The sequence below is a fragment of the Ylistrum balloti genome, unplaced genomic scaffold (assembly GCF_031769215.1).
Source record: "Ylistrum balloti isolate Yb309-2 unplaced genomic scaffold, AGI_CSIRO_Ybal_v1 Utg370436, whole genome shotgun sequence".
NCBI lineage: Eukaryota > Metazoa > Mollusca > Bivalvia > Pectinida > Pectinidae > Ylistrum > Ylistrum balloti.
In genome coordinates, this window is record NW_026782292.1 from 20,020 (window position 1) to 32,352 (window position 12,333).

At 34.9% G+C, this 12,333-nt stretch overlaps 1 protein-coding gene across 1 annotated transcript; it reads left to right on the top strand.

The window, feature by feature from the left end:
* Positions 1-320: 320 nt before the first annotated feature.
* LOC132554738 (probable G-protein coupled receptor No18) lies at positions 321-1,550 on the top strand. Its single transcript, XM_060219048.1, has one exon. The coding sequence runs from the start codon at positions 321-323 to the stop codon at positions 1,548-1,550; it is 1,230 nt and encodes a 409-aa protein (XP_060075031.1).
* Positions 1,551-12,333: the final 10,783 nt, after the last annotated feature.

The window sequence follows — 12,333 nt, forward strand, 5'->3', positions numbered from 1 at the left end:
AGGTAGTTTATGTTTGGGAGGTCGGGGATGGTTGGCAGTGTATGGTTGAGGGACGAGGGTGGGAGGCAGTGTATGTTTAGGGGTCGGGGATGGGAGGTAGCGTATGTGTAGGATGGGGCTGTGGATGGGCATCAATACGGAAGATTTGCTATTGTCATTGGTATCAGATGAATTATGCACGTTTTTATTTCCTTATTTTGTGGTTGTAAAGTGTCGTTTGTCATTCATTTGGTTTATATCATACAACTTATCACGTGATATATTCATAAACTGTTTTACTTCTGCTTTAGATGCGTTATTATTGAGTTCTCTAAATGAACATGAATTCTTTGACGAATGTGTCGTATACTTTAGAACAGGAGGATTATGATGAATATATGAAGTCCGGGATTCCTATCACGGCTTTTCTCATAGTCTTGTGTGTCGTTGGAACAATTGGAAACTTGCACGTGTTTTTGGTTTATTTGCTAAGATATAAGCCGAGCATATATAAGAAATTTGTATTGTGTTTGACTGCAGTAGATTTTGTCGGATGTTCTTTCTGTGTTCCAGCCACTCTGTACATTATCAGAAATTACTTATCGATGAACTCTTCTGCTTTATGTAAAATGTATGTCACAGTCATGAACACTATCGGAGTCTACTCTTTGATTCTTTTGGATTGTATAGCTGTGGAACGTTACAGAAAGGTATGTCAAAACACACGTGTTCATTTCAGCCAGCGAACAACTCGATTGCTTTTCGGATTAAACTGCGTTTTCATGATTGTAGCATTTATCATTCCCGGAGTTCTCATTTTTGGTATAAACCGGAAGACAACAAAGGCTCATTCACTTGATGGATATGAATGCACAGTTTTAAATAATTATAAGAACTCAGCGTTGGTGAATGTGTACAGGGGATTTCTATTCATCACAGTGGTCACACTCTTACTAATTTCAATTGTGTCGTACATTTTGATTGGTAGAAGGATATATATTCATCAGAAAAACAATATCACTACACGTAACCCTCAAAGAACAAAACACCTAACGTCGCAGCCGGATGTCGTATATAGTGATACTACAATCTCAATCACACCAGTACGTTCCAGTCCAGACTCTGAAATTACTACAGACAGCTACGTTATGTCCACAGCTGCACGTGACCCAGACATGAAGCGAGATAACTCGGTGGCGAGTAAAAGTGACAAAGTCGGACAGTCAACTGAAAAAGAAAAGGCATTTCTAAAATCAGTGCATGAAAGGAAAAGAAAGAAGCTTGTCAAAAGTAGAAATGTTACTAAAGTTTTCTTAGTGGTGTCCGTTATCTCGTTCGGTGTTTATCTCCCTTACCTCTTAACCACCGTAATTAGGAATATTAACAGACCTCTGTATGAAAACTTTGCAGATAATTATGGATCCATAGTCTACTTCATAACCTGGATGATTTTCATAAACAATGCTATTAATCCAATTGTATACGGTTTTATGGATAGAACATTTCGACAGGAACTATCGGCATTTTACATTCAAATGAAACGCTGTTTAGTTTCTTGGAGGCATGGCTGATAGTGCATAATGTGTGTTTGAGTTTTGCTTTGACATACTAATGAATATACAATATACTTAACTTTTCATTCAGTGATATATATGTATATCACTTGTGGACTATAACGCTTTATTACTGGCGGGGTCAGTCAGATAAGTCATGGACAAAGCTAATACGTCATCATTTTAAATGGCGCAACAGTATGGCTACCCGTGTCGTGTTTAATTCCATTCTATCTCCCTCGTTTTGCTCTTTTCATTAATTAATTTGTTATTATTTAACGTGTCTAGTTTTAGTTCCTGCTTATCAAAGCTCGAAAAAAGCAAAATCAAAAAATCAAAAACTAGTTTCACAAAATCATTTAACATCCAATATATACTAGATGGAGACAACAATGTATATGCTTACATATATAAGTTAAATAATAATCCTTGATGATGAGTTATAATTGATTTGCTTGAATACCGTTACATTAAGTTGCTTCCATTGAACTGAAACAATGATACCGGTTTGGCATCAGCTTTAACATCAGACTTTAAAGTGTACAGAATGTTTATGTACATTACTAAAGATAGAATTGTTGTGCATTACTTATTGGTAGTAACTTGTACCAAATCCGGATGAACAATGAAAAATAGTTTTTAAAATTTACATTTTCTACACGTTCTATGAAAATATTTTTACCCAGCAAAAACAAGTTTCATTTTAATGCCAGAAGTTATTCAGCCACTTCGCATTTACAAACCAATAAACATTTTTTAGTACAGAATAACTGAAATGTTGATTTATTTAAATCTTGTGGAGAATTGAGGGTATTGACTATTGATACCATCTGACATCAATATTTTTAAAATTTTGCTACAGATCTAAATGCAGATAAGTTATGTCATTTGCTATATATATAATCAATATGCCGAATACCATGTCTAAAAATGGTATCGAGAATTTATTTGTGTTAAACGAAATGAGAAAATGTATTATTTTAAGAGGAATTCAATACAACAACTAAGGCTAATGTAAACCAAATAACTTTCCCTTTCCGTGATTCGCGGAAATGACCAGGAAATACCGAGAGAAACCACGAAATGTTTCTCGACCTCAATAATGAGACACTCATATATTAATATATACAGCGTTCTAGTTCAATGTTCTGTGTACAGATAATCTCACCGAGAATTGTTTTTTTCGATTATAGCTGTTGGTTTTACATTTCTGTAAATGTAACATAGATCTAAATTCAGACGGGTTAACAGGTTTTGTAATCTGTTTCAGTGTAATTAAAATTTTAAAATCACGGATATCTTCCGTCAAATAAAGTCATTTTGAATCTGAAAGGAATTCTGCTTTTTAGCAAATATTCTGCCTTACTTTTGCTAGTCACTAGTGCAATTATCTGTGAGAGTTTTTCATTCGCTGTGAATGCCAAACTTCAACTAAGATACAAAACACAACCCTGTTTTTATACCGTCGTCCGGTGATCATTCACGCCAAAAAAATTAATTCTTTCTTTTTTGATGTACAAACGTAAAGAGTTTCGTGTCTATGTCCACTGTTTCTCTTTAATATTCAGTCGACCTTTTTAAAAATCCGTAATACAATGCTTTCGAATTTTAGAAAAAGATGTTTGATTTACGACGGAAATTGAACACTTTATTATTGTCACGTGATCAATTGCCGAGCGGAAAACGAGAATATATGTATGTCTGTACTCTTTCAACGAAACCGATATTCACTGTAAAACTTCCGTTCTTGACAATGTGATAAATCATTTCAATGTTTTTGATTGAATAAAGTTGAAAAACCGAAGAAAAAGAAACTATGTTTCTGTTGATCTTATCTCTCAGCCTACCAAATGGAGATTTTTATATAATGTGTTACTATTACTATGTTAACCTAAGGCCAGTGTTTGGATTTAGACATTTGGTCTGTGTTTCGATTCGCAACACTTTTCTGATCATGATTCTTTTGCAAGGAAGTCAGGAAGTTCTTAACATTGATGTTATTTATAAAATGCAAATTTCCTATAAGTTTAAAGTTTAGTTTGACCCACACATGGTGCAATAGTGGAATAACCTAAAGTCAAAGGTTAAACTAATGTACTTTTCTCTCAAGATCTTTATGACTCGATTGTTACTGATATACGACAGTCAACATCACGTGATTCAATGTAACCATTCAATCCCACGTCCGTAGGGACAGTATATCTTACTGACAAACCATTGAACCATGTATTGAACTGTATAAGGCATGTGCTAATTGTCTGCACATTTTGTGAAACACTTATGTCTTCATTGTGGATATTATGTTTTTTATCTTTGAAAGGTCGGTCAAAGATCAAAGTCAAGGCCTTAGGTACCACGGGAAATGTCTTGTTACAAGGAAGATACATGCCAAATATGTAATCTCTACGGTGTAATAGTTATGGGCAGGGTTAATGGTGATAACAAGCAAACAGATATTACAAATACAATATGGCCCCGATTTTGCAATCTGGCTACATAAAAACCGGTCCGGGCTATCATTTCCTTGTTTTGTAATGATACACACAAATGCCTTCCTGATTAAGCGGTGAATTTCGTAGAAACAATGTGTAGGAGTGGATACCTATCAAGACGTATTACTACTGTTATTGGTATAGCAGATGACAACTAGAACATTTTCATTTTCAGATTTTGTCATCCACTTGTTTGATATGATTCAATTGTGAAGCAAGGAATACTCACAAACTGTTTCATTTCTACTGTAGATACATAACTGTTCAGTTGTCAAAGTAAGATGAATACGTCGATGAATACGTCGTATACTTTAGAACAGGAGGATTATGATGAATTCGTGAGATCCGGGATTCCTATCACCGCTTTTCTGATACTCTCATGTATCTTTGGTACGATTGGAAATGTTCACGTGTTTTTGGTTTATTTGCTCAGATACAAAGCAAATATGTACAAAAAGTTGGTACTGTGTTTGACTGCAGTGGATTTTGTAGGGTGTACGTTCTGCATTCCAGCCTCACTGTATATTATCAGAAACATCTACTCGGTTCAGTCTTCTGTTTTCTGTAAGTTGTACTTCGCAACCATGAACCTTGTAGGAACTTTATCGTTGGTACTTTTGAATGGCATAGCTGTGGAACGTTATAGGAAAATATGTCAAAAGGCTCCTACCCATTTTAGCCAGCGAACAACTCGCGTTTCCTGTGGATTAATCCTCGTTGCCATGATCACCTTATTTTTCATCCCCTCATTCTTCATGTTTGGTATTAACCAGGAAACAACAGAGGTTCATTCACTGCCCAGTTATAGATGTGCTGTGTTGAATCATCTGAGGAATTCAACGTTTGTACACGTATATGGAGGGTTTCTGCTACTATCCTTTCTCATCAACTTAACAATTTCAATTGTGTCGTACATTTTGATTGGTAGAAGGATCTACATTCATCAGAAAAACAATATGGCTATTTCTCCACAAACAACGAGTTTAAAGGACACGGCAAGAGATACTGCAGTCTCTTCAATACCTAACACAATGAATGAGAGAAAGAGAAAGAAGCTTGACAAAAGTAGAAACACTATCAAGGTATTTCTAGTCGTGTCAATGATCTCCTTTGGTGTTTACCTCCCTTACCTGTTAACAGCCGTGATTCGGAATGTCAACCAACGTCTCTATCAAAACGTTATGGTCAAATATGGGCCCCTACCCTACTTTATTACTTGGATGATTTTCCTTAACAATGCTATTAATCCACTCGTGTATGGTTTTATGGATAAAAAATTCCGACAGGAACTATCGGCATTGTACATTCAAATGAAACTCTGTTGTTTTGCTTGTTGTAGGCGTGGTTAAAAGTGCGAAACGTGTCACTTGTTTCCACAAGGAAAAGTTTTGTCTCAAATAGAAAACAGGATCATTCCCATATGGGAACCCAGACTTGCCAAAAGAAAAACCTGCATCAGGGCAATTTAACTCGGAGAGTTTCCCGCGCTTAATGGTACCATAATCCATTTTACTGAAGTTTCCGCTTTCTTTAATTTAAGAGAAAACGTAACTTGGCTTTGAGTTTTGATTGGGTATAAATCCCAGAAGAATATGCATTATTTACCACATTCTCTAACTTTTAGACAGTTTGTAATTTTGTAATTTATAGATATATATTTGTAACATATATTACCGCTTTGTTATTATTAGCGGCGTTAGTCTTAAATAGATTTTCATATAATATTATGGACAAAGGTGTTACGTCATTAATCTTAAAAGTAAAACAAAATGTCTGCCAGCCTTTGATTCCATCCTTCACAGGTTACTTAATAGCATGTTAAATTGTATTTTTGTCTGACGAATACGAAGAAAAACATCGCATTTTGTTCATTTTATAAGAGATTTTATAAACTCGTCTTAGAATTTTAATTCTTGTGTGAAAAGGCTGCAAAAATGAGAAATCTGTAGACTCGTTACATTAATATCCTACTATAAATATAATCATCATTCTCCTCCTCCTCTACATACTTTTTTCATCCTCAACATTGACATCTTTAAAAACATCTTTATCATTGTCATCGTCCTCCACTTCCGCCTCCATCCTCCTTATCTTCGTCCTCATCTTCATCCTCAACACTAACATTTTAAAATCATTATCATCTTCAGCAGAAACAGCAGCAATATGATATACATCACTGTCATCAATATAAACATATAGCATCATGATCAACATCATCGTCTTTATTAACAGAATCAGTCTTATGACCTTAATCTTTTGAACGTTTGTTATGTATATATACCTATACCAAACGATTTTGTCAATATTGAAAAGCATTGTTGTTTTTCAAAGAAAGATGGGGGAGAGGGGCAGACAGACAAACACTCAGACAATATGTCAGCCAGCAAGACAGACAGAGTAAGAGATGCAATTTCAAAATGCGTATTTCTTTATAAAATTCTTATTTGTATTATGCACGGAGAGAGAGAATGAGTGAAAGGTTAAAATGTCACAGAAAGTGAATGGGCAAGATGTTCATAAAAACTTGAATATTATTATATATTCATCTAAGATTTTACTGATTAATTGGCGATAAGTGACGTTATTTGAGTGAACATTACATTAATTACTGATAGCTTGCATCAGTTTTAACATCAGTGTTTAATGTACCACAACTTTGTTGAGGTGTCTATTACTATATATAGAATTATTTTCTTCTAGCTATTGATAGTTACATGTGCTTGACTTGATTCTGATGTACAATAACCTGATAATAAAGACTTATATTGCACATTCCTACATAGGTTATTTATTTATTGAGTTTAATCATTTATATTCTTCCTGAATTATGCTCAAACTAGTGCGGTTGTTCCACGCAGACGATGTGACACTGTCACCGCTTCGGTTTCAATTTCCTGACAGCTATTGTTGACTTACATGAAAAGTTTACGTAAATGCACATCATTAATTCAATTTACGTTATTTCGACCATAGCAATAGATATATATTGTTTAAATTACAGGTAATCAGAAAAATGCAAAATTTAATAGTAGTACCGAGAATTTATCGACATTTACTTCACAGAAAAGGAATAAATATATCATTTCACTTATACATAAGTCCGAATAAACAGTTACGCCTACTGGTACTTCAAGGAAGGAAGGTTGAATCAGACATATAAGTTTCTGGAGGGATAAATAAAAAAAGAATTACCAGGATGCAAATCTTGCCGGAGGTGAAGGTCAAATTTAGAGACTGTGAACGAGTATCTTGATTGTTAACTTACTGTACAAGGTGAATGTCATATATAAAACCGGAGAAGGAGTATCTTGATTGCTATCTAACAGTACAAGGTGAAGGTCAAATAAAAAAAACCGGAGGTGTACCTTGGTTGTTATATTACAGAACAAGTTGAAGATCTGATATAGAAGCGGAGTACAATAATCTTGATTTTTATATAACAGAACAAGGTGAAGGTCAGATATAGAACCGGAGAAGAAGTATCTTGTTTGGCCTTTAGCATCAATAGTCATTGCAGGACGAAACGACGTGGTGCTTTCGTCGAGGTTCAAGTAATTCTAATACAGAGACTACTAAAACATACTGTGACAAACTGGAATAACACGGACCTCAAAACTCATGATAGGATATTATTATCTATGTTAATGAATAGGTAGATTGATGTTATGATTTGCTTCCTGAAAAAAATGCAATGGCTGTTGTATTTCTTTGTTCGAATGATATAAAAAGCCTTCCGATCTATTGAGATATGACAACGGATGAAATTCTTTTCCTCCCAAACGGCTAGAACAAAATAGAACAGTAATAATTAAAGATGCTTTTAAAAACAATCAAAGAATACCAACTTGTTAACAGTTTCTCAAACCAAACTAAAATTCAATAAACCTAGGGCAAAATGTAAACAAAAGACAGATTTACACGTAAACTCCTGAAAATGTACATTGGGGTTTAGTTCATGCGTTTCGGAAGAGTAAGCGTTTTCTGCATCATCTGCTATGTAAATATTTATCAAATCAAGTAAGGTTACGTTTTCAAATAAGAACAAGGTATAAAACAACGAAAAAGAGAAAATATGTCTCAATCACATACCTATCGCGACCGTAAAACGCCCTCATCGACAAAACATTTTAACAAGTTGGGGTTGCAGAAATTGAAAATTCACAATAGGGGAGTTAAAATCACCACGCTTTGTGGTAAGCAGTCCATGTGGTTCCGAGGAACGAAAGTATCAAGAGAAGAGGCTGGTCTAGTGGCGGATATCATTTCCTTAATTTTCATATCTTAAGGATATGTAGGATTGACGTGACCTCTTGTTCAAAAACAAGAGGTCATCAATATATCTGAAAGTGAAACCGAAGATAGTTTAAGTATCGTATTACCAGATGATGACTAATTATTTTAATTTCCTGAACTTATGATCGGTGATTTTATATACTTCATTAACACATCGTATGTTCATAGACTGTGTGACTTTTGCTTTGAGGGCATCAGCGCTGAATTTTCAAATTTTGAAAATAAGATGAATTCGTCGATGAATACGTCGTATACTTTAGAACAGGAGGATTATGATGAATTCGTGAGATCCGGGATTCCCATCACGGCTTTTCTGATACTCTCATGTATATTGGGGACGATTGGAAATGTTCACGTGTTTTTGGTTTATTTGCTCAGATACAAAGCAAATATGTACAAAAAGTTGGTACTGTGTTTGACTGCAGTGGATTTTGTAGGATGCACGTTCTGCATTCCAGCCTCACTGTATATTATCAGAAACATCTACTCGGTGCAGTCTTCTGTTTTCTGTAAGTTGTACTTCACAACCATGAATATTGTAGGAACGTACTCCTTGCTTTTTTTGAATCTCATAGCTGTGAAACGTTATAGGAAAGTATGTCAGAAAGTTCGTGTCCAATTTAGCCAGCGAACAACTCGCGTGCTCTGTGGATTAAATTTTATCGTCATGCTCATAATCTTCATCATCCCGGGATTTATGATTTTTGGTGTTAATCAGCAGACAACAAAGACTCATTCATTGCCCGGTTATAAATGTTCAGTGTTGAATCAGCTGAAGAAATCAATGTTTGTACGGGTCTACGGAGGGTTTATGTTATTAACGTTTGTCACCAGCATCACAATTTCAATTGTGTCGTACATTTTGATTGGTAGAAGATTATATATTCATCAGAAAAACAATATCACTACACGTATCCCTCAAAGAACAAAACACCTAACGTCGCAGCCGGATGTCGTATATAGTGATACCACAATCTCAATCACACCAGTACATTCCAGTCCAGACTCTGAAATTACTACAGACAGCTACGTTATGTCCACAGCTGCACGTGACCCAGACATGAAGCGAGATAACTCGGTGGCGAGTAAAAGTGACAAAGTCGGACAGTCAACTGAAAAAGAAAAGGCATTTCTAAAATCAATGCATGAAAGGATAAGAAAGAAGCTTGACAAAAGTAGAAATGTTACTAAAGTTTTCTTAGTGGTGTCCGTTATCTCGTTCGGTGTTTATCTCCCTTACCTCTTAACCACCGTAATTAGGAATATCAACCCACGTCTCTATCAAAACTTTGTGGATAATAATGGATCTCTGTCTTACTTTATAATTTGGATGATTTTCCTTAACAATGCTATTAATCCAATTGTATACGGTTTTATGGATAGAACATTTCGACAGGAACTATCGGCATTTTACATTCAAATGAAACGCTGTTTAGTTTCTTGGAGGCATGTCTGATAGTGCATAATGTGTGTTTGAGTTTTGCTTTGACATACTAATGAATATACAATATACTTAACTTTTCATTCAGTGATATATATGTATATCACTTGTGGACTATAACGCTTTATTACTGGCGGGGTCAGTCAGATAAGTCATGGACAAAGCTAATACGTCATCATTTTAAATGGCGCAACAGTATGGCTACCCGTGTCGTGTTTAATTCCATCCTATCTCCCTCGTTTTGCTCTTTTCATTAATTAATTTGTTATTTAACGTGTCTAGTTTTAGTTCCTGCTTATCAAAGCTCGAAAAAAGCAAAATCAAAAAATCAAAAACTAGTTTCATAAAATGTCTTAACAAAATCATTTAACATCCAATATATACTAGATGGAGACAACAATGTATATGCTTACATATATATAAGTTAAATAATAATCCTTGATGATGAGTTATAATTGATTTGCTTGAATACCGTTACATTAAGTTGCTTCTATTGAACTGAAACAATGATACCGGTTTGGCATCAGCTTTAACATCAGACTTTAAAGTGTACAGAATGTTTATGTACATTACTAAAGATAGAATTGTTGTGCATTACTTATTGGTAGTAACTTGTACCAAATCCGGATGAACGATGAAAAATAGTTTTTAAAATTTACATTTTCTACACGTTCTATGAAAATATTTTTACCCAGCAAAAACAAGTTTCATTTTAATGCCAGAAGTTATTCAGCCACTTGGCATTTATGTATGTTTGACCGTGTGTATTTCCCTGTTATATTCTCCTAATATACTGTATGTTTGACCGTGTGTATGTCCCTGTTATATTCTCCTAATATACTGTATGTTTGACTGTGTGTATATCCTGGTTATATTCTCCTAATATACTGTATGTTTGACTGTGTGTATATCCTGGTTATATTCTCCTAATATACTGTATGTTTGACCGTGTGTATATCTTGGTTATATTCTCCTGATATGATGTATGTTTGACCGTGTGTATTTCCCTGCTATATTCTCCTAATATACTGTATGTTTGACCGTGTGTATGTCCCTTGTTATATTCTCCTAATATACTGTATGTTTGACAGTGTGTATGTCCCTGTTCTATTCTCCTAATATACTGTATGCTTGTCAATGTCCCTGTTATATTCTCCTAATATACTATATGTTTGACCGTGTGTATATCCCCGTTATATTCTCTTAATATACTGTGTTTGACATTGTGTACGTCCTTGTGAAATTCTTCTAATATACTGTATGTGTGACCGTTTGTATGGCCTTGTTAGATTCTCCCAATATACTGTATGTTTGACCGTGTGTATGTCCCTGTAATATTCTCCTGATATGCTGTATGTTTCACCGTGTGTATGTCCCTGTAATATTCTCCTAATATACTGTATGTTTGACCGTGTGTGTGTCCCTGTAATATTCTCCTAACATACTGTATGTTTGACCGTGTGTATGTCCTTGCTATATTCTCCTAATATACTGTATGTTTGACCGTGTGTATGTCCCTTGTTATATTCTCCTAATATACTGTATGTTTGACCGTGTGTATGTCCCTGTTATATTCTCCTAATATACTGTATGCTTATCAATGTCCCTGTTATATTCTCCTAAAATACTATATGTTTGACCGTGTTTATATCCCCGTTATATTCTCCTAATATACTATATGTTTGACCGTGTGTATATCCTGGTTATATTCTCCTAATATACTGTATGTTTGACAGTGTGTATATCCTGGTTATATTCTCCTAATATACTGTATGTTTGACTGTGTGTATATCCTGGTTATATTCTCGTAATATACTGTATGTTTGACCGTGTGTATATCTTGGTTATGTTCTCCTGATATGATGTATGTTTGACCGTGTGTATTTCCTTGTTATATTCTCCTAATATACTGTATGTTTGACCGTGTGTATGTCCCTGCTATATTCTCCTAATATACTGTATGTTTGACCGTGTGTATGTCCCTTGTTATATTCTCCTAATATACTGTATGTTTGACCGTGTGTATGTCCCTGTTATATTCTCCTAATATACTGTATGCTTGTCAATGTCCCTGTTATATTCTCCTAATATACTATATGTTTGACCGTGTGTATATCCCGGTTATATTCTCTTAATATACTGTGTTTGACATTGTGTACGTCCTTGTGAAATTCTTCTAATATACTGTGTGTGTGACCCTTTGTATGGCCTTGTTAGATTCTCCCAATATACTGTATGTTTGACCGTGTGTATGTCCCTGTAATATTCTCCTGATATGCTGTATGTTTCACCGTGTGTATGTCCCTGTAATATTCTCCTAATATACTGTATGTGTGACCGTGTGTATTTCCCTATTATTTTCTCGTAATGTACTGTATGTTTGACCGTGTGTATGTCCCGGTTATATTCTCCTAATATACTGTATGTGTGATCGTGTGTATATCTTGGTTATATTCTCCTGATATGATGTATGTTTGACCGTGTGTATTTCCCTGTTATATTCTCCTAATATACTGTATGTTTGACTGTGTGTATATCCTGGTTATATTCTCCTAATATACGGTATGTTTGACCT

Bases quoted from the DNA above. Each gene is read 5' to 3' on its own strand.
- LOC132554738 (XM_060219048.1), top strand. From the start codon at position 321: ATGAATTCTTTGACGAATGTGTCGTATACTTTAGAACAGGAGGATTAT.